Source organism: Schistocerca americana, chromosome 5 (genome assembly GCF_021461395.2).
Source record: "Schistocerca americana isolate TAMUIC-IGC-003095 chromosome 5, iqSchAmer2.1, whole genome shotgun sequence".
Taxonomy (NCBI): domain Eukaryota; kingdom Metazoa; phylum Arthropoda; class Insecta; order Orthoptera; family Acrididae; genus Schistocerca; species Schistocerca americana.
The window spans coordinates 96,868,079-96,892,190 of record NC_060123.1 but is presented as its reverse complement, the minus strand read 5'-3'; the positions used below and the strand labels follow the sequence as shown (position 1 = coordinate 96,892,190).

Sequence of the window (24,112 nt, the reverse complement as noted above, 5' to 3'; positions counted from 1 at the left end):
GGATGACTTCACATTTTTCATTACTTAGAGTCAACTGCCACTTTTCACACCATATGAATATCTTGTCTAAATCATTTTGCAGTTTGTTTTGCTCATCTGATGACTTTATAAGACAGTAAAAGACAGCATCATCTGCAAACAGTCTAAGAGGGCTACTCAAATTATCTCCTAAGTTCAAATGGTTCAAATGGCTCTGAGCACTATGGGACTTAACATCTGAGCTCATCAGTCCCCTAGAACTTAGAACTACTTAAACCTAACTAATGACATCACACACATCAATGCCCGAGGCAGGATTCGAACTTGCGACCGTAGCAGTCGCGCGGTTCCAGACTGAAGCGCCTAGAACTGCTTGGCAACACTGGCCAGCTATCTCCTAAGTTGTTTAAATAGATCAGGAACAGCAGAGGGCATGTAAAACATACTTTTGGATTGATGGAATGTTGGAATTCAAGCCCTTGATACAGAACCTTTTTACATCAGGAACCATAGAGAATCTGAAATTCATCTTGTATGAGGACCGATGGTTTAGAGTAGTTTTAATAATAGTTGATAATTAATGCAGTTTCTAATAACTGCTTAATTTTGTGAATGTGAGAGTACCTCAAAAAATAAGCTACACATTATTATGACTGACCAAATAACTTTTGTTGAACGCTGCAGTACACTTCAAAGTGACACAGACATGTTACTGTTTTTCATGAAGTCTCTGTAAACAGTGATCAGAATGTATTACCAATTGGTCAGTTCATCAACAATAGAAATGTGCTCCTTGGGTCATGGAGCCATTTGAGTACTGCTAGATGAACATCCTTGTCAGCTGTGACTGCTTTGTATCATGTACCTTGACTGCATGCACATTATCGTCTGTGGTTGATGTCAGTGGCCTTTCTTCCAGATAAACATCATCCTCATCTGTATGGCCATGGTCAGATTTTTTGCAATGTTTCACTATATCTAGCCACTATATCTAGACACTTGGTACATACATGATAAGAAAATTTCACAGTTAATCTGTGTGTAATTTAGATGTTTTGCTCACAAGCAACATACTGTTGTCTGTACTTCAACTTGGGAGATGTTTCAATTTGCCTTGCCATGCCCCTCCCATGCCTTGGTGCACCTGTTATCCATACTGCAGCAGAACTGTATCTATGGGGAAACCCAGAACTTGTGCTCTCTTGTGACAATGCACCACATTTTTTCACAATGTTCTTAGCATGGACAACATGTTCTTCTTCACGGGGATTTACTGTACTTGATAAATGAATTATTTCAGAAATTAACCTTTGTTGCCACATACATAATTTCTTGTAAATGTTGACATTCATTTCTTTTTACAGGGATGGTTGCAACATCATTTCTGTGGGGCTTCTTGTCAGACATGTATGGCAGAAGAAAGCTTCTAGTCATAGCTTACCTGTTGGATGGAACCGTAAATTTTATAGGGAGCTTCACCCAGAGCTTTGCACTTTTAGTAGCCATGAAATTTTTGAGTGGTGCAATGTAAGTTCTTTTTAAAGTAAAGAGTAATTTCATATGACATTATTGGCTGGGGATTCTGAAAGGTGGTTGACACTTAAATTGAAGTTTTTTTTTCATTTGTGTGCTTTGATTTTTTTTTCCAGAAATGTCATAGCAATGAATCTTTATACATGTGTGTAGTTTGCAGCAACATTCATTGGCTGGCAGTAAGTACATTATGAAGTGCACATAAATATGTCCTTATTTAGCATAATTTTATCCTAGCAGAAATTACTGTGTACAAGCTGCTGTAGGTACATGGTTATATTGCACAAGTATATTGTGAAATAAGTTAAAATTAACACATGACCATGAATTTTTCAAATTGCTGAAGTCTAATGCATAGTCATCTAAACAATTTCAAATGATGCTGCTGTTAGCCTTTTATATCTCCAACAACTGTGCTGCATTGTAGCCAAAAGAAAAAAACATGTGCAGAATAAGAATACTCAATGATATCAGTTTCTGGGATCTCAGAAAATGTACAGAAATTCCTGGATGTAGTATATACCATTTAAGCATTATTTTGCAGAGTAATGAAAGTCTCAGTCATGACCCACATAGTTTAAGTTCCCTGCTGAAGGACTTCAATAAAAAAAAATTTAAAAAAATAAATTGTAAGAATAAATTAAGAATTGTTCACTATCAGTCCTCACAGTAAGAACTGAGCCATTATTTGTCTGGTTGTGCATCTGTTCAGTGCATTTTTTACTCTTTAAGTAGTAAAGCAGTATCATTATCCTAAAGTGAATGTCAAAGTAGCATTATCAAATGAGCAACTATTCTCAAAACAAATTTGTGATTTACCAGTGACACTTTTATTTTCGTTGTTTTAGAGTACATAGCTCAGGATAGAGAAGTGGGTGAAAGCACCAGAACACTAAATTTTATGCAAGTTGTTTTCCCAACATTGTCTTGATTTTTCTGATGAACTACTTGACTCCATTGTCTCATTTGCCTTTAAAGAAACGGTTTATGAAAATACCTGTTACTTGTGAATTATCACTTCTAAGTTTTCCATTCAAATTAGTAGACATGTTTTCTTGTTCTAAAATCTATAGCCCTGTCTCTTGTTGTACTGTACTCCACATAGTATTAAACCTTTATTTGAATTGTTGATTTCTGGCAAAATGTGCATACTTGTAGACTTGTGAATATCTTTTCTTAACAAGTTAGAATAATTCTTCTAACACACCCAGATAGCTGTACGTGTCAAAATGATGCTCAGGATTTGAGCCGGTGTGCTGGCCGCAGATCAAATCCACCCAGCATATTAATGATGAGGGCTAGTCTGCTAGTCAACCTTGACGTGGTTCTTAGGCAGTTTCCCATATTTGACTAGGTAAATACTAGGCTGGTTCTCAAGTCCTGCCTAAGTAACACAATTCACAAACATTTTGAAAACATTCATTCTCTTTCCCATGCAGAACACTGTATGCAGACAATTATGGTAGACGTATTCCCCTCAAGGGGTGACAGGGTAATGGCAGGAAGGGCTTCCGGCCACCCCTTTAATGTGCAACTAAAGCAGGACGATCACTTGTTCTTGTTAACATATACACACATAAAAAAGAGTTTTGCATCACCTCAGTTCCGAGAGTTCCTGAACCTGTACAGAAAATTGGAATAGAGATCAACATAAACATCATTTCCACCCTTTCTATTGCTCCTGAAAACCACAGACTGCATGTTGTACCACCTTACAGCAAAACCTTTCAGGTGGTGGTCCAGATTGCTGTACACACCGGTACCTCTAATACCCAGTAGCACATCCTCTTCCACTGATGCATGCCTGTATTCCTTGTGGCACACTATCCACAAGTTCATCAAGGCACTGGTGGTCCAGGTTGCCCCACTCCTCAACTGTGATTTGGTGTAGATCCCTCAGAGTGGTTAGTGGGTCACGTCATCCATAAACAGCCCTTCTCAATCTATCCCAGGCATGTTCGATAGTGTTGATGTCTGGAGAACATGCTGGCCACTCTAGTCAAGCGATGTTGTTTTCCTGAAGGAAGTCATTTACAAGATGTGCATGATGGGGGTGTGAATTGTCATCCATGAAGACGAATGCCTTGCGAATATGCTGCCGATATGGTTGTACTATCTGTCGGAGGATGGTATTCATATATCGTACAGCCATTACAGCGCCTTCCATGACCACCAGCAGCATTTGTCAGCCCCACATAATGCCACCCAAAAAAAGCAGGGAACCTCCACCTTGCTGCACTCGCTGGACAGTGTATCTAAGGTGTTCAGCTTGACCGGTTTGCCTCCAAACACGTCTCCGATGATTTTCTGGTTGAAGGCATATGTGACACTCATTGGTGAAGAGAACATGATGCCAATCCTGAGCGGTCCATTCAACATGTTGTAGGGCCCATCTGTACTGTTCTGCATGGTGTTGTGGTTGCAAAGATGGACCTTGCCATGGACATCGAGAGTGAAGTTGCGCATCATGCAGCCTATTGTGCACAGTTTGAGTAGTAACATGATGTCATGTGGCTGCACGAAAAGCATTATTCAACATGGTGGTGCTGCTGTCAGGGTGCCTGCGAGCCATAATCCATAGGCAGTGGACATCCACTACAGTAGTAACCCTTGGGCAGCCTGAGCGGGACATATCATTGACAATTCCCATCTCTCTGTATCTCCTCCATGTCTGAACAACATTGCGTTGCTTCACTCTGAGATGCCTGGACACTTCCCTTGTTGAGAGCCCTTCCTGGAACAAAGTAACAATGTGGATGCGATCAAACTGTGGTATTGACCGTCTATGCATGGTTGAATTATAGACAACTTGAGCCATGTACCTCCTTCCTGGTGGAATGACTGGAACTGATTAGCTGTTGGACCATCTCTGCCTAATAGGCACTGCTCATGCATGGTTGTTTACATCTTTGTGCGGGTTTAGTGGAATCTCTGAACAGTCAAAGGGACTGTTCTATGATACCATATCCAGAGCCAACATCTGTTTTTGGGAATTCTGGGAACTGGGGTGATGCAAAACTTCTTTTGATGTGTGTATATTTCCCTTTTCCATCGCTCTAAAGTTCTATTGTTTTTATTTATTTTTTTTACATTGCTTTTGAATATCTTTTCTAATTAGTTTACTGGGAAAATCAAAACACAAGCTTATCATGGAATATGTTCAATATGACAATGAAATTTTGTCCCCATAAATTTCATCCCAGTCCAACTTCAACAAATTACTTTTGACATCTGTTGTCTTGGAAGGAGAATATCAGATGAACAAAACGAGACTAGTGGAATGTCATCAGATTAAAATCAGATGATGCTGAGACTGCTTTGTTGCAACTCTCCATGCTACTATATCCTGTGCAAGCCTCTTATCTCCAAATAACTTCTGCATCTCACATCATTTTGATCTGTTCACAGTATTTGTATCTTGGTCTCAGTCTGCAATTTCCCATACATGCCTCCAATATGAAATTGGCAATTTCTTGATGTTGTGTAATACCTTCTATTGATCAATCCCTTCTTTTAGTCAAGTTATGCTACAGATTTCTTTTCTTCCCAATTCTGTTCAGTACTTAGTTATGCAATCTACTGTAGCATTTTTTATAGTTATGTTCCCTTCTTGCCTGAACTGTCTATCATCCATGTTTCACTTCCATACAATGCTACACTCCACACAAATGCCTTCAGAAAAGATGTACTAACACTTAAATTATATTCAGTGTTAACAAATTTTTCTTCTCAGAAACATTTATCTTGCTACTGCCAGTACATTTTATATCCTCCCTACTTTGGTCATCATTAGTTATTTTAATGTCTAAATAGCAAAATTCAACTGCTACTCTTAGTGCGTTATTTCCTAATCTGACAACCTCAGCATCATCTGATTTAATTCAACTAGTCTTATTTTGTTCATCTTATATTCTACCTTCAAGATATTGTCCATTCTGTTCAAGTGCATTTCCAAGTTCCTTGGTTTCTGTGACAGAGCTACAGTGCCTCTGGTATACCTCAAATGTTTTATTTCTTCTCCTGAATGTTAATTCCTGCTCCAGATTTTTTTGGCTTCCTTTATCCTTTACTGGTTGCTCAATGTCCAGATTGAATAACATCAGCAATAGCCTATGACTTTGTCTCACTCCCTTCTCAGCCACAGTTTCCCATTCATGCCCTTCGGCTTTCATATCTGCTGTCTGATTTGTGTACAGGTTGTATATAACCTTCCTGCTCCCTGTGTTTTACCCTTGCTACCTTCAGAATTTCAAAGAGTATATTCCAGTCAACATTGTCAAAAGCTTTCTCTAAGTCTACAAAAGCTATAAATGTTGGTTTTCTTTACGGTAACCTATCTTCCAAGCTAAGTCATAGTGTCAGTATTGCCTTGTGTAAACCAACATTTCTCCAGAATCCAAACTGATCTTCCCTGAAGCCAGCTTCTACCAGTTTTTTCATCTTCCTGTAAATAATTCATGTCAATGCTTTGCAGTCATGACTTATGAAACTGATAGTTCAGTAATATTCGCACCTGCCAGCGCCTGATTTTTTTTGGAATTGGAATTATTACATTCTTCCTGAAGTTTGAGGGTATTTCCATTGTCTCACATATCTTGTGCACCAGATGGAATAGTTCTGTTATGGCTGGCTCTCCAAGAATATCAGCAGTTCTGAGAGGGTATTGTCTACTGCAGATGCTTTCGACATAAAGGTTTTCTGGGTATGGTACTGCATCATAATGTATAAAACTACTGACCAGTGGACCCAGAAGAAGGCTGCTGCAACTGTGGCCGACACGTTGGTTTTTCTCCAGCAGCAGTAGTTTCATACATTATGATGTGGTACCATACCCAGAAAACTTTTATGTTGACTGACTCTGGCTGTGAAAGCCTACGCAATTATATGGGTATGGCTGTGAGCACTATGGGACTTAACATCTGAGGTCATCAGTCCCCTAGAACTTAGAACTACTTAAACCTAACTAACCTAAGGACATCACACACATCCATGCCCGAGGCAGGATTAGAACCTGTGACCGTAGCGGTCACGCGGTTCCAGACTGAAGCACCTAGAACCGCACAGCCACACCGGCTGGCCGCAGTTATATGTAGATGCCTTGTTTAAGCTTAGGTCTTTCAGTGCTCTGTGAAATTTTTCTTGCAGTACCATACCTCATTTTCAGTATTTTCCCTTCTCTTTCCGTAATATTGCCTTCAGGTTCATTTGCTTTGTATGTTCCTTCAACCTTTCAGCTTTCCCTTCTTTGCTCAGTAGTGAATTTCCATCTGAGCTCTTGATATTTATACAGTTATTACTGTTTCCTCCAAAGGCCTCTTATCTTAGATAGTTACCATAAATGTGTCCGAGTACTGCACGACACAAGGTTGTTTATTCTAATTAGGTGTGGATCATGATCCTAGAGCCCTTTAACCACTCAGTACACATTCGCTTGGAAACTCAAACTGTAGTGTGTGAACACCAGGAAAAAAGAAGAAATAGGTAAGATCTGTACATCACATTTTGAAGTACACAGCACTTAAGTGTACAGAATAAGTTTTTATTGCTCACCACATGAAACATGTTTCGTAAACAACATTTGATAGTTAGACACGGAGAATAACATCATAGATTAGCTTGTACTGATTGTAACACATACTACAGAGAATTGATTATTCCCACAAATATAAAATTTTCTAATTGAATATATTATGAATAGGATACATTTCCACTCACCATATAGTGGGGATTTTGAGTTGTAGACAGGCACAACCAAAAGACTGCTGAACAAGTAAGCTTTTGGCCGAAAGGCCTTCTTCTACAGTACACAACACACATTCATGCAGAGACAGCTCTCACACACATGACCACTGCCTCCAGCTGCCGAGGCCAGCTTGGGAGAAGCAGTCTGGGTGGTGGGGGTAAGGAAGAGGCTGGGCTAGGGATGGGGATGGGTAGCAGGGTAGCAGTGGGAGATGGTAAAGTTCTGGTTGTGAGCGCATACAGGGGTTAGATGAAGAGAGGGCATGGTGAGAGCTCATCCTGCCACTATCCTTCCCTCCCCACCCACAGTGATATTCCACCGCCCACCAAACATACACAACATCTTTATCCATCCCTACTCCATCCCTGCTCCCAACCCCTTGCATCACAATAGGCCCAGATGCAAGACCTGCTCCATACATCTTCCCACCAACTCACAGTCTGGTCACAAGCATCACCTACTCCATCAAATATAGGGTTACCTGAGCTGCAACCACTCTGCTGAGTTCTGCACGGGCTTGACAACCGATAAGCTGTCTGTTCGCGCTATTGACCACCAACAAACTGTGGCCAAGAAACAGCTGGATCACCCAGCTGCTGAGCACACTGTCCAACTCAGTGTTCTTTACTTCAATGACAGCTTCACAGCCTGTTCCATCTGGATCCTTGCTACCACCACCACCAGCTTTTCTGAACTGTGCAGGTGGGAATTCTCCCTGCAATATATCATATGTTCCTGTAACCCCCTGGCCTCGCCTTTCGTTAGTCGCTGTTCTCCACCTGCCTCATTCCCTGTTCTCAGTCCAGCACTTCACAGCCCTCTATTCCACCAACACATCCACCTTCTCTTTACTTCAGAAGAAGCCCTTTTGGCTGAGAGCTTACTTGTTCAGCAGTCTTCTTGTTGTGCCCAGCAACAACTCAACATATCCATATATTCATCTTTTGAATCTGCAACTCTTCTCCTTTCTTTCCGCATTTGCAATTAAATTATAGGATACCGGTTACGCCTTTTTGCAAACACATTGCTTTTTCTTTTTACACAAACATGTTTCAGCAGCTCTGTGCCATCATCTGTGGGTTTTTGTTTATTGAAAACGTGATTTTACTTTAGGTGTTTTGCAGGACCAACTGTATGGTGTCCTGCACTGATAGCTTGTCATGTTTTGTTGTCACTGATCGTTCTTCTTTTGGATTTCAAGGCCACCGCACACACATATTAATGTACTTTGTGTAATTCATTTCTTTATAAATGCCTTTTTACTTCGCAAAATGTGGTGAAGACTATAAAAAATCACGTTTTCAATAAACAAAAGCCCATTGATGATGGCACAAAGGTGCTGAAACATATTTGCTTAAAAAGAAAAAGCAGTATGTTTGCAAAAAGGTGGAACCAATATCCTATAATTCAACATCTCCACTGTATGGTGAGTAGCAATCTATCCTTTTCGTAATATTGTCAATATTGAGTACTGCATTTTTCATTTTTTTACTTTTTAACTGGTTATTGCAACACTTACATGTCATTTAATGAATGTCAGACTTTTGCTGCTTTCTGTCTCAATGTCTCCTCTATGAACAACAGATAGTAATAACTTTTATTTCCCAAAGTTTCTTCTAGTAGGTTACCCTGTAAGAATATGTACTTGCTGATTATGCAGACCTGTACGAGTAATGTGCAAGCTGAATTTTTCTCATATAAAATAATATTTCACATCCATGTGTTTTGTTTTGTTATGATATTTGCATTCTTGATCAATTGGATTTCTCTTTTGTAATCCATATGCAACTCTTGTGAGATTGTAATATGGTATGGAAAGTTTGGGATTAAAGTAAATGATCTGTGGTAGATGATACAGAGTTCTGGAGCTAGAATGGGGCAAGGATTGTATTGGGTGGAATATGTGAGAGGAGAAAGGAGACAGGCAGCTGGAGGAAGGTTGGCCATTGTGAAGAATCACAGATGATTACCTGGCAGAAAGCTCTCCCAACTGTCTGACTCCTCCATCTGCAGTCCCTTCAATAATGATCCCATACCAGAAGTGAATCTCCCATCCCAGAATCTTTTCTCCTCCAAGTCCTTCTCCCTCCTCACCCCACATGCTTCTCAAAATTAATAAATACAGCAGTCCTGGATGGCCCACTCATGCTGGTTACTGTGCTCCCTCCAAAACGATGGCTGCTATTATCAATCAGCACCTCAAACCAATTGCCTGTAGCCTATCTTCTCATACCAAAGGTACAAACCACTTACTTTGCCAACTCTCAGCTGTCCCCATCCCATTACCACTTGGATCTCAGCTCATCACTGCTGATACTGCCTCCCTATTCACAAACATTCCCATTGCCCAGGACCTTGCTGCTATTGAACACTACCTCTCCTAATGTCTTTCAGACTCCAAACCGACTACCTCACTGTGGCAGGGCCATGGACATCTGCATAGCACCCTCCTACATCAATCTATTTATCAACCATCTAGAGGAAAGTTTCCAAGATTCTCAAACTCTCAAACCTACTGTCTGATGCAGGTTCATTGATGATATCTTCATCAACTGTACCCAGGGCCCAAGATCCCTATCCTCATTTTTTCATATCCTCAACACCTCTCCCATTTGCTTCTGCTGGTTCTCCTCAGCTCACTGTGTCACCTTTATGAACATTGACATCCATCTGTCTGGTGGCTGTCCAAACATCTGTCCACATCAGTCTCACTAACAATCAACAGTGGCTGTATTTTGACAGCTGTCGTCTGTTCGACACTAAAGAATCATTCTCATGTGATCTGGTTACCCATGGATGACACATCTGCATTGATGAGAATTCCATTGCCCAGTGTGCTGGTGATTCCATTAAGGCATTCACAGACAGGTACTATCTCCCAAACCTAGTCTGGAGACAGAATTCCCATGTCACATCCTCATAAATTGCTAATTTTCCTACCAACCAGAAGAACCAGCCATAAAGGACCAAGCCTCCATCACTCATTATCATCCTCAATTGGAATAACTGAATCATATTGTCGACCAGGGCTTTGACTGCCTATCATTGTGTCCGGAAATGAGAAACTGTCTACCCACGAGCCTTCCCATCTCTTCTAAAGTGGGATTCCACTACCCATCCAATCTATGCAGTATTCTTGTACATCCATATCCCACAGCCACTCCGAGTACCCTTGCCACATGTGTCATAGCAGTGTGGAAGATCCAGCTGCAAGATCCTACCAGTTCACCCATCCAGCATGTAGCACTCCAGTCCTGCCACAAACTTGTTGTATACCATCAGAGGCAGGACCACATGGCAATATGTCATATACCAGCTTCGCTACAATTGCTGGGCAGCATTTTACATGGGCATAACCACCAACCAACTATCCATCCAAATGATAAGCCACTGCCCAACTATGGCTAAGAGTGGAGTTGATCGTAGAACATGCTGCTGAGCACAACATGCTTGATTTCAATGGTTTCTTCATAGCCTGTGTCATCTGGATCTTTCCCCCAGCACCAACTTTTCTGAACTATGTAGATGGGCGTTACCCCTGTAATGCTTCCTTTGTTGTCATAATCCTCTTGCCCTCAATCTCTGCTAACACCCTGCCTCACACACACCTTCACCCTTTCCCAGAATCCAACCTCACTCTCCCTGCACCCACACCTTCTTTCCCATGGTTCCCCATTTCACATTCTGTCACCTCCACATAGTTCACTCTCCAATGTTATATTGGACTGTACAAACTTACTGCCACCAGTGCCTGTGTCTTGCATTCATATCGCATACATCAGCTGCCTCTCCCTCCTGTATTCCTATGCTATATATGTGCTACCCCTCCCTCCTGCATTCCTGTCACATATGCCAGCTGTGTTCCTCCGAGCTACCAGCTACACTTCCCCCTCCGAGCTACCAGCTACACTTCCCCAACACTCTCTCCCACTGTCCAGTTCCTTTCTCCCCTCACCCACTCCACCTCAAACTCCAGTCTACCTGCAGAACTTCAGTCACAACACTTTGAGTGTGTTTCAGATGGCACTGTGTGTGTGTTTCAGTCTTGTATATGTGCTATTGATGACTCAGTGCCTTTACTGTTTGGTGATTTCTTGTCTTTACTCATCAATCATTTCTTTTCGTGAGGTTCTGTAAGATTACCTTGATCCATATGATTTCTTTCACAATTTTTTAAGGAAGTGACATATTCTGTTTCCAGTATTCACAAGAGTACTGCCTTCTGTCTCTGAGAATGACTTCACTGAGTTTAACAACAAAATTTGTAGTTTGTCTTCAAGAAAGAATATTGTCTGCTCAGTCTGAGCCAGTTGAAACAAGTAAACAAATATCCCCATGTCTGGGATGAGACAAACCATAAAATATAATTATTTCACATACCTTAAGATCCTCTTCATATCACTCCACTGTCTTTTCTGATGTTTTGTGGCGGTTAATGGTAGAGAAAGTTTCTAACAGCTGACGATATGGAACATTCATAAGTTTTGAACTGATATTCAGCTGGAAGCACACTTGACTGTGCAGTAGTAGTATATCCACTGTCTTCAAATTTTCCATATTGTACCACTAAAGTATAGCCCATGCACATATAGAACTATTTAAGATGTAAATGTCGCCAAATCATTTTATTAGCAAACCAAGATAATAATTGACATTGCTCCTAGTCTTTCCTTCTTCAGATCATTCTGTGACAAATCAATGAACTTCTCTACACTCAGATCCAACTACAGCATTGCCTTTATGAATGACAGAGATGATCAAGATCTTTCTTGTCCATCAATTACTGTTTGACTTAATTTGTTAAACACATTAGTTAATCATTAATTCCATAGTCTAAGTGCCTGCTTGTGGCTATAAATGCTCTTCTTCAGCTTGTACACCCTTTCTTTGCAATCCTTACATCTCTGTTAGTTACATATATATATTTAGGTGTGGACTTCACTGGATAAAAATGGACTTTTCATTTCCTTCTTCCTCAAGCCCTTGACTTGTTTAAAAAATGGTTCATATAGCTCTGAGCACTATGGGAGTTAACTTCTGAGGTCATCAGTCCCCTAGAACTTAGAACTACTTAAACCTAACTAACCTAAGGACATCACACACATCCATGCCTGAGGCAGGATTCGAACCTGTGACCGTAGTGGTCGCGCGGTTCCAGACTGTAGTGCCTAGAACCGCTTGGCCACCCTGGCCGGCTGACTTGTTTATCTGTGTATCACATCATACAGTGCTTGTTTATTTCTTTTTATTTTTTGTAACTTTTTCATTGTTGTTTAAATTCCAGTTGCTCTGTCAATTTTTCTAGCTATCTCTACCTTACTGTATTCAAGCTCAGACACTTAAAGAGAGGTAAGTTCATTTACCATATATTCATTTTGTGCCTGTGTGGTGATACAGCTAAAATTGTAACTTGCTCATATTGCATATGTACCTGTCACTTATTCAATAATGGCACACTACAACAGTGTTTGAAATTATTAAAATTACAACATCCTGAAATCTGTGATCTTCCAATTAAAGTGCCTCTTTCTGACAACTGTTTCAATGTGTAGGAAAAGTTCAGTATGACATTTTCTGTAATTTTCATAATACAGTTAGTAGATTAACAAATTATTTTGTTTATGTTACAGAATATGTGGACCAGGTTCAATACAGAAAACCTTCATATCAGAATTTCACTGTGTGAAGTATAGGACTCTAATAATGATGCTGTCAGGATTTTTGTTTGCTGTTGCAAACATCATCATCCCAGGTAACCAATATATCAATTTCAAGAATACCATGCTATCTACTAAATGTATGTTTAGCAATCAGAAGGAATTAACACACACACTAAAGAAACCAATGATTTGAAAAACTGAATGGGTAATGACAAAAATTGGTGATACAGAAGCCAGATCTGGAAGTGAGATCTTTTATAAAATATACTGTGTAAAATAAAGGATGTAACCAATCACCTACATCTACATCTACATGGATACTCTGAAAGTCATACTTAAGTGCCTCACATAGGGTTCATCGAACTGCCTTTACAACAATTCTCTATTATTCTACTCTCAAACAATGTGCGGAATAAACGAACACCTATATCTTTCCATGCGAGCTCTGATTTCCCTTATTTTATTGTTATGATCATTTCTCCCTATGTAGGTCAACATCAATATAATATTTCTAAAAACAAAGATGATGTGACTTACCAAATGAAAGTTCTGGCAGGTCGATAGACACACAAACAAACACAAACATACACACAAAATTCAAGCTTTCGCAACAAATGATTGCTTCATCAGGAAAGAGGGAAGGAGAGGGAAAGACGAAAGGATGTGGGTTTTAAGGGAGCAGGTAAGGAGTCATTCCAATCCTGGGAGTGGAAAGACTTACCTTAGGAGGGAAAAAGGACAGGTATACACTCGCACACACACACATATCCATCTGCACATACACAGACACAAGCAGACATTTGTAAAGGCAAAGAGATTGATTGAAACTTTACAAATGTCTGCTTGTGTCTGTGTATGTGCGGATGGATATATGTTGTGTGTGTGTGTGTGTGTGTGTGTGCGTGCGTGCGAGTGTATACCTGTCCTTTTTTCCCCCTAAGGTAAGTCTTTCTGCTCCCGGGATTGGAATGACTCCTTACCCTCTCCCTTAAAACCAACATCCTTTCATCTTTCCCTCTCCTTCCCTCTTTCCTGATGAAGCAACCGTTTGTTGCGAAAGCTTGAATTTTGTGGGTATGTTTGTGTTTGTTTGTGTGTCTATCGACCCGCCAGCACTTTCGTTTGGTAAGTCTCTCATCTTTGTTTTTAGATATATTTTTCCCATGTGGAATGTTTCCCTCTATTATATCAATATAATATTTTTTGCATTTGGAGGAGAAAGTTGGTGATTGAAATTTCATGAGAAGTTTCCGCTGCATCGAAAAATGCCTTTGTTTTAATGGTGTCCATCCCAAACCCTGTATCATGTCCATGACACACTCTCCCCTATTTCATGAAAATACAAAACGTGCTGCTCTTCTTTGAACTCGATTCATCCTATCTGGTAAGAATCCCAGATAGTGCAGCAGTACTCCAAAAGAGTACTGCTTCCCTCATAGAAAATATTTCAGTAATTTATAGTGACATGTATTTGTTCATTTCATCTTGGAGCATTTTGCATGCTATTGATGCTCATAGTTCATGCAGACTGAATAATACCCAATGATAGGCGTAATAGAAATGAAGAAAATAGTGAAATTGTATAGACCTTCATACAAAGGAGTACAGTGAATATAAGTAAAAATTTTAGATCTTCTCTTGCACAATCAAAGTATTCCTCTATGGGTCAGAAAACCTTTTTAAACCAGTTTTGTATGACATTTGTGAAGGTTTTTAACGGGATATTGTGTTTCTTGTGCCAGTGCACTGAACTTCAAGGTATGCACATGTATTGTGGGTCTTGCTTAGTCTTCTAGAGGGTTGGTCAATCTGTTCTGTGTGATGTGTATTGTGATAATGAAATGATTGCTTTAATTTGTAGCTCTCATGATTTTCTTTCATCCAGATTAAGTAACTAAGTATAAATAATAATGGGACTATTTTGACAACCAGTTCCTTGCAAAGTGGCCTACAGGATATATTGTCTTTGAAAACACCTGCTACACATCTGATAGCCTTTTCCTGGCACATAAAAACCTTTTTGCCCCAAAGGAGCAGCCCCTAACCATTATTCAGTATGTTACATGGTTATACAAATGCATAATAGGAGCTAAACATTGTGCTTTCGCTCACACATGCCCTAATTTTATGTAAAAAGTGTACAGTTCTTGATAATTTAGTGGAAGTTCCAAGTTGAATTGGAATCCAAGTGTATGCCCAGAAGCTTAACAGACATACAATCATTTTTGATATTTTATAAATTAAAAATTAGATTTTCACTTTTTTCTGATCTACAGTTAAATCATTTTTTTAACACAGATACTCAAAATTCTTAGATAGGCTTTGCTTTGTTCCTTTAAGTCCTCTACATCATTTTAATTTGAAATGAAAAAGGTTATCATTGGCAACCAGAATAGATTTACATGTCTTGATACTAGGCAGGTCATTAATGTAAAATATAAACAGTAAGAGTCCCAGCACAGACCCTTGAAGGTAATCCAGAGCTCTTGTCATTAAAATGTACCGTCTGCTTCCTATTGTCAAGATACAATTCTGTAAGACAGAGTACTAAATCCCAAATGTCATAGCACCTCATTTTATATATTTGAATCCAATAACACACAGAGTCAAATGCCTTGTTCAGACCACTCAGTAGGCATCAACAGGTGATTTTCTTCAAAACACTGAGTATTGCTGAAACAACATTTTCAGCCACTTTCAGTGTAGATGAATTTTCCCTGGAGCCATACTGTGAATTTGTCAGTGTTCCACTGTGGGTGAAATGTTTCTAAATTTCTTGATACATGTTGTTACCATACAGCAGAGATGCTGAATCGCGATAGGCACAACAAAAAGATTCACACAATTATAGCTTCCAGCCATTAAGGCCTTTGTCAGCAATAGACACACATACACTTACACGACCACGCACACACACACACACACACACACACACACACCACACACACACACACACACACACACACACACACACACACACACACACACACACACAAACGCAACTTGTGCACACATCTGCAGTCTCAGACAACTGAAACCACACAGTTGTGTAAGGTTTTCCAGAAAATAACAAAAAAATAAAAAAGGACAAAGGCATAATGTGAAAGCATTCTGAGAAATGATAGATTTTTATTACTTATTGTTTGATTTAAAAATTACCAACACATTTTTCAAACATAAGGACATTCATAAATATACTTGGCAACAGAACACCAAAGAACTTCGTTCTATAATAGATTATATTATCATTAGGCAAACAAGTAGTTTCAAAGCAGTAGACATCAGATCTTATAGAGGAGCCCAGTGTGGATCAGACCACTATCTAGTTAAAATGAAATCTTTCTGGCCATGGAAGAATGCAAGGAGTGATACAAGTAACATAAATAAAATGAACCAGACTGAGAAAGATGAAAATTTACCTTTTAATATTGACAGCCTACAAGACGAAAGTATCAGAACACTCTTTGCGGCCAGGATGGAAAGGAAACTGGTTGAATCATTTGAAGGAAGTACAGAGGAGATATATGACTATATAAAAGCTAATGTGAAATTCATAGCAACGGAGGTGTTGGGTAAAAAAGATAGCAACCACAACCGTGCAGCAGAGTGGTGGTCAGAGGAACTAGAGGTCCTCGTTAGAGAAAAACGAAATGTGTTCCTTCAGTGGTTGAATGATAAATCAGAAGAAACAAGATCAATATACAAGGAAAAGAAGAATGAAGTGATGAAAAAAATAAGGATGGCAAAAAATGAAGCATGGGAAAGAACATGTGCCAAGGTGAATAGCAAATTAGGATTTGGGAGAGCAAAAGAAGCATGGTCAGTATTGAAAGGGCTTCGACAGGATACAAAAAGCAAAACTAATCTCCAACTGATAACACAAAAGGAATGGAAAGAGTATTTCCAAAAATTATTAAATGAGGACAGAGAAGAATATCTAGAAGAAGGAACAGGGGAAGATAAAGGACATGAAGATGATGAGATCCAGATTTTAGAAAGTGATGTACTTTAGGCGTTGAGAACAGGAAAGAATGGTAAATCACCGGGACCAGGCAATATCAGTCTGGAGTGTCTGAAATATGGTGGTGACAAAATTGTGAAACTGATAACACAGCTCTTCAACAAAATGATACATGGTGATTCAATACCCAACGAGATGAAGCTAGGTTACATTAATACAATATTTAAGAAAGGGGATCACAAAATTTGTTCAAACTATCGAGGAATTTGTGTTACACACACATTAATGAGAATTTTTGCAAAAGTAGTTAAAAACAAACTGGAAAAAAATTTTAGAACCCAAGAAGAACAAAGTGGATTCACGGCTGGGAGATCATGTGTAGACCATATTTTCACATTACGACAGATTTTAGAGAAACATAGGGAAAAATCAAAAAATATAGGATTAATTTTCATAGATCTAGAAAAAGCGTATGATACTGTTCCAAGAAAATTACTTTGGAGAGCACTACATATGGCAAACATAAACCCTTCCTTGATTAAAATAATACAACAGATGTATAAAGATAACATTTTCCAAGTGAAAGTTGGTAATAAACTTTCACAGAAATTTAGAACAAGCAAAGGCCTTTTACAAGGCTGTCCCATGTCACCATCATTATTTAAAATCTATATAGATGTTAGCCTTAGAACATGGTCTCGTAAATGTAATAGTATGGGATTAGAAATAAGAGATGGAGTTTACCTACATCATTTATTATTTGCTGATGATCAAGTAGTCGTAGCACAAGATGGGGAGGATGCTAACTATATGTGCAAACAACTAGCAGTAGCATACAAAACTTGGGGTTTGAAGATTAATTACCAAAAAACAGAATACTTGACTAATGATTCAGATGAGCTATACATTGAAGGAAAGAAAATCAAAAAGATAAACACTTTCTGATATTTGGGATCCATTTTATAAATCGAGGGAAAATCAGAGTCAGAAATCAATAAAAGAATTAGTAGCGGATGGAGGGTCATTGGGATGCTTAACTCAGTCTTATGGAGCAGGAATGTAATGAGCAGAACTAAAAAATTAATATACAAATCCATATTAGAGAGTGTGGTTCTGTATGGAACGGAGACCTGGACAATTAACATGAAGCACATTAAAAAATTACAAGCTCTAGAGATGGACTTTTGGAGAAGATCGGCAAGAATCTCCAGGAAAGAAAAGATAAGGAACACCGAAGTAATAAGGAGAATGGAAATAAAAGAAAGAATATATTACGTAATGGATAGGAAGAAATTACAGTGGTACGGGCGTGTACGACAAATGGAGAAAACCAGAATACCAAAATTGATACTGGAGTGGGAACCGGAGGGGAGAAGAAGAAGAGGACGACCTATGACAACCTGGCTCCAAAATGTACAGCACATAATGAGGAGAATGGGCGCAGAGGAAGAGGACACACAAGATCGAAACACCTGGAGAAATATTTTGAGATTATAATTTAAGAACGTTTATTGTTTGTATTGTAATTTCCAAGTAAATTATTATGTTGGAGATAAGCCTCTGTAATGAGGAAAAGCTCAAAATAAAAAAAATTGTTTATATACCTATGTTACAATGTTTACCTATGTCCTACTCTGTGTTACCTAAAGTAAAAATGAAACAATGGAAAATCCAGGAAGGAATGTAACAATATAACGAAAAGGATAGTTGCTACTCACCATGTAGTGGAGATACTGAGTGGCAGAAAGGCACAACAAAAGAGACTGTCGGAAAGGCCTTTGTCAAAAATAGGCAACATACACACATGCAAAAAGTCACACAAATGCAACACACAAACACTTGACCACAGTCTGCAGCAGCTGGAACCAAACTATGAGCAGCAGGGCATTATGGGAGAGGCAATTGAGTGGAAGTAAGGAGGAGGCTGGGGTGGGGAGGGGGAGGGACAGCAGGGTAGGGATGGGGGACGGTAAAGTGCTGCTAGGAGCATGCAGGCACGAGGTGGAGAGTGGGGCAGCTAGGTGTAGTTAGGAGGTTAGATGGAGGGCGGGGAAGAGGAGTGGGGATTAGCAGAAAAGGAGAGAAGTAAAAGACTGGGTGCATTGGTGGAATAGAGTGCTGGAATGGGAACACGGCAGTGGCTGATGGGTATGGACAATGATTAGTGAATGTTGAGGCCAGGGAGGGTTATGGGAACTTAGGGTATATTACAGGGAGAGTTCCTACTTGTGCAGTTCAGAAAAGCTGCTGTTGGTGTGAAGGATCCTGATGGCACAGACTGTGAAATAGTCATTGAAATGATGGATGTCGTGTTGGACAGCGTGCTCAGCAAGCGGGTGGTCCAGTTGTTTCTTGGTCACAGTTTGTCAGTGGCGTTTCATGTGGACACACAGCGTGTTGGGTGTCATGCCTATGTAGAATGCAGCACAGTGGTTGCAATGTAGCTTGTAAATCACATGACTAGTTTTGCAGGTAGCCCTGCCTTTGATGGGATAGGTGATGTTGATGACTAGGCTGGAGTAGGTGGTGGTGGTGGTGGTGGTGGTGGTGGTGGTAGAATGTGTGGGACAGGTCTTGCATCTAGGTCCATTACAGGGATATGTGCCACGAGGCAAGGGGTTGAGAGCAGGGTTTGTGTAGGGATGGATGAGGATATTGTGTAGGTTCAGTGGGCAGCAGGTTGAGAGGGTATTTACAATCTGTAAAGGCCTCAGTGAGACCCTCAATATATTTTGAGAAGGACCACTTATTACTGCAAATGCGATGGCCGTGGATGACTAGACTGTATGGAAAGGAATTCTCAGTATAGAACGGGCGTCAGCTGTTGAAGTGGTGGTACTACTGGTAGTTGGTAGGTCTGATATGGACAGAGGTACTGACATAGCCATCTTTGAGGTGGAGGTCAATATCAAGGAAGATGGCTTATTGGGTTGAGTAGGACCAGATGAAGCAATGGAGGAGATGTTGAGGTTGTGGAGGAATGTGGATATGGTGTCCTCACTCTCAATCCAATCATGAAGATGTCATCAATGAATCCAAGCCAGGAGAAGGGTTTGTGATTCTGGGTGTTTAGGAAGAATTCCTGTAGATGGCTCATGAATAGGCATGAATAGAATGGTGCAATGCGAATGCCCGTAGTCTTACCCCAGATTTGTTTGTAGGAAATGCCTTCAAGGGAGAAGTAATTATGGGTGAGACTATAGTTGGTCATGGTTACTAGGAAGGAGGTGGTTTGGAATCCATTGGGCATTGGGGAAGGTAGTGTTCAATAGCTGTAAGGCCATGGGCATTAAATATGTTAGCATAAAGAGAGGTGGCATCAATAGTGTCAAGCAGGGCACCATGTGGTAAAGGGACAGGAACTGTGGGGAGTCGGTAGAGGAAATGGTTGGCAACTTTTAAATAGAACGATAGGTTGCAGATAATAGGCTGAAGATGTTGGTCTATGGGTACAGAGATTCTTTCAGTAGGGTGTCCTCAGTGGTTGCATTTATGGAAATTAGGAAACATATAGAAAGTCAGAGCACGGGGAATCGCAACATACACAACACCATCTCAAACAACCCTCGCCCAATCTGCTCACTTCCTACTCCTGCCTTGGACTACCACTGTTCACCACCTCTAGAACAATATCCAAATCTCCCCCAGTCTCTCCTCAAATCCTTAGGCCCATTCCAGAACCTCTCCTCAGAGTCCATCTCTCTCACTACCCCTACCATTCCCCACACTCCTACCTTCTACATGCTTCCTAAAGTCCATAAACCCCATCACCCAGGATGCCCCATTGTGGCTGGATACTGTGTCACCACTGAGAGAATCTCTGCTCTTGTAGACCATCACCTTCAGCCTATTACCTGCAACTTACCCTCCTATATAAAGGTTACCAACCATTTCCTCCACTGACTCTCCATAGTTCCTGTCCTTTTACTGCATAGTACCCTGCTTGTCACTATTGAGGCCATATCCCTTTACAGTAACATCGCCCATGGCCTTACCGCTGTTGAACACAATCTTTCCCAAAGCCAGACGGATGCCAAACCAACAACCTCCTTCCTAATCACAATGACCAACTATATTCTCACCACAATTAATTCTTTGATGGCATTACCTACAAACAAATCTGGGGTATGGCTATGGATACCTGAATGCCACCATCTTCTTCCAACTTATTAACAGATCATCTAGAGGAATCCTTCCTAAATACCCAGAATTCAAAACCCCTCACCAGGTTCAGACTTACTGATGATATCTTCATGATCTGTATTATGGGTGAGGGCATCCTATCCACATCTCCAGAATCTCAATACCTTCCCTCCACTGCTTTACCTGGTCCTACTCAACCCATCAAACCACCTTTCTAGGTGCTGACCTCAACCTCAGAGATGGCTATATTAGTACCTCTGTCCATATCAAACCTACCAACCACTAGCAGAACCTCCACTTCAACAGCTTCCACCCATTCCATACCCAGAAGTCCCTTTCATACAGTCTAGCCATCCATGGCTGTCACATCTTTAGTGGTGAGCGGTCCCTCTCAAAATACACTGAGGGTCTCACTGTGGCCTTTTCAAATCATAATTACCCTCCCAACCTTATACAAAAACAAATCTGTGCCTTATCTTCCCAGTCACCCAACACCTCCTAAAGCCAACCATCTGGCAACAGAGGAGCATTCCCCTCGTGACTCAATACCACCCAGGACTGGAGCAGCTGAATTACATTCTCCACCAGGGCTCTGACTATCTCTCATTGTGCTCTGAAATGAGAAATGCTTACCCACTATCCTTCCCACTCCTCTCACAGTGGTATTCTGCCACCAACTGAACCTACACAATATCCTTATCCATCCCTACACAACCCCTGCTCCCAACCCCTTGCCTCATGGCTCATATCCCTGTAATAGACCTAGATGCCAGGCCTGTCCCACGCATCTTCCCACCACCACCTACTCCAGTCCTGTCAGAAACATCACCTATACTATCAAAGACAGAGCGACCTGTGAAACCAGTCATGTGATTTACAAGCTAAGCTGCAACCACTGTGCTGTATTCTATGTGGGATTAGACTAGATTAGAGATTAGATTAATTATTCATTCCATAAACCCATAAAAGAGGGAATCCTCCTGGGTGTGGAACATGTCAGATGAACACATTACAAAAATGTAATTAGAAAAACTTGAGTTTCATTAATTTTAATGATCCCCAGTCAATAAACGGTAAAATTATGTACATGAATTAAATTTAAACTTCTAATATTTACAGGTTTAATACTTAGATCTGCTTTCATTAAATCCATCATTCAGACATTTACTAGTTTCTTGGCTATTACAACCAAGTATTGTCAAAAATTAAAGTAAATTATTCATTTCAGTGATCCTCAGTTAAGAACAGTCATATTATGTACAAGATTTAAAATTAAATTTCCACTCTTTACAGACTTAAGATTTACATCTGCTTTCCATACATCCATCATTCACACAGTAGGTAGTTACTTGGCTGTTACAACCAAGTATTGTCAAAAATTAAAGTATAATAAATTTTCATTAAAATGGTCTACTGCACTTGGGCACGGCAACCAACAAGTTGTGTGTCCTCGTGAATGGCCACCGACAAACTGTGGCCAAGAAACAACTGTGTCACTGTTGCTCTGGAAATGGGTGGTAGTGAGATAGTGTCTAAATAAAACTACTATACTAGCCAGAGAATTTTTTTTGTATTGTTTGCTGGATGTATTCCAATCTGTCTTCCTCTACAGTTTTTGCCTTCTACAGCTCCCTCTAGTGCCACGAAAGTCATTCCCTCAAGTCTTAACAGATGTCATATCATGCTGTCCCTTCTCCTTATCAGTGTTTTCCACATATTCCTTCCCTCTCCTATTCTGCACAGGACCTCCTCATTCCTTACTAATTTTCAAAATTTGTCTGTAGCACCACATCTCAAATGCTTCGATTCTCTTCTGTTCTGGTTTTCCCACAGTCCATGTTTCACTACCATACAATGCTGTATTCCAGAAATATATTCTCAGTAATTTCTTCCTCAAATTAAGGCCTATGTTTGATGCTAGTGGATTTCTCTTGGCCAGGAATGCGCTTTTTGCCAGTGCTAGTCTACTTTTGATGTCCTCCCTGCTCTGTCCGTCACTTGTTATTTTACTGCCTAGGTAGCAGAATTCCCTAACTTCATCTACTTCATGACTATTAATCCGGATATTAAGTTTACTTCTCATTACCTTCATTGTTCTTTGATTCACTCTCAATCCATACTCTGTACTTATTAGACTGTTCATTCCATTCAGCAGCTCATGTAATTCTTCTTCACTTTCACTCAGGATAGCAATGTCATCAGTGAATCATATCATTGATATCCTTTCACCTTGAATTTTAATTCCACTCCTGAACCTTTCTTTTATTTCCATCATGCTTCCTCGATGTACAAATTGAATAGTAGGGGCAAAAGACTACATCCTTGTCTTACACCATTTTTAATACCAGCACTTTTTTCTTGGCCAGCCTCTCTTATTATTCCTTCTTGGCTGTTGTACATATTGTATATGACCCGTCTCTCCCTTTAGCTTACCCCTATTTTTCTCAGAATTTTGAATACCTTGCTTTCTTCAGGTTGACAGAACCTATGAACATTTTGATTTTTCTTTAGTCTTGCTTTCATTATTAACTGCAACAACAGAATTGTATCTCTCATGCCTTTACCTTTCCCAAAGCCAAACTGATCGTAATCTAGTGTGTCCTCAATTTTCTTTTCTATTCTTCTGTACATTATTCTTGTCAGCAACTTGGATGCATGAGCTGTTAAGCTGACTGTGCAATAATTCTGACACTTGTCAGCTCTTGCCATCTTCGAAATTGTGTGGATGATGTTTTTCCGAAAGTCAGATGGTATGTAGCCAGACTCATAATTCTACACACCAATGTGAATAATCATTTTGTTGCCACTTCCCCCAATGATTTTAGAAATTCTGATGGAATGTTATCAATCCCTTCTGCCTTATTTGATCCTAGGTCCTCCAAGGTTCTTTTAAATTCTGATTCTAATACCGGGTCCCCTATCTCTTATGGATTGACTCCTGTTTCTTCTTCTATCACATCAGACAAATCTTCCCCCTCATAGAGGCTTTCAATGTATTCTTTCCACCTATCCACCCTCTCAACTGCATTTAACAGTGGAATTCCCATTGCACTCTTAATGTTATCACGCTTGCTTTTAATTCCACCGAAGGTT

General features: G+C 40.1%; 1 protein-coding gene across 1 annotated transcript in view; it reads left to right on the top strand.

The window, feature by feature from the left end:
• Positions 1 to 24,112, top strand: part of LOC124616118 (synaptic vesicle glycoprotein 2A-like) — a 197,792-nt gene that overhangs the window by 67,962 nt on the left and 105,718 nt on the right. Inside the window, exons 4-5 of the mRNA XM_047144382.1 lie at positions 1,344 to 1,506; positions 12,886 to 13,007. Coding sequence (XP_047000338.1) covers positions 1,344 to 1,506; positions 12,886 to 13,007 — 285 coding nt within the window. The remainder of the gene's footprint in view (positions 1 to 1,343; positions 1,507 to 12,885; positions 13,008 to 24,112) is intronic.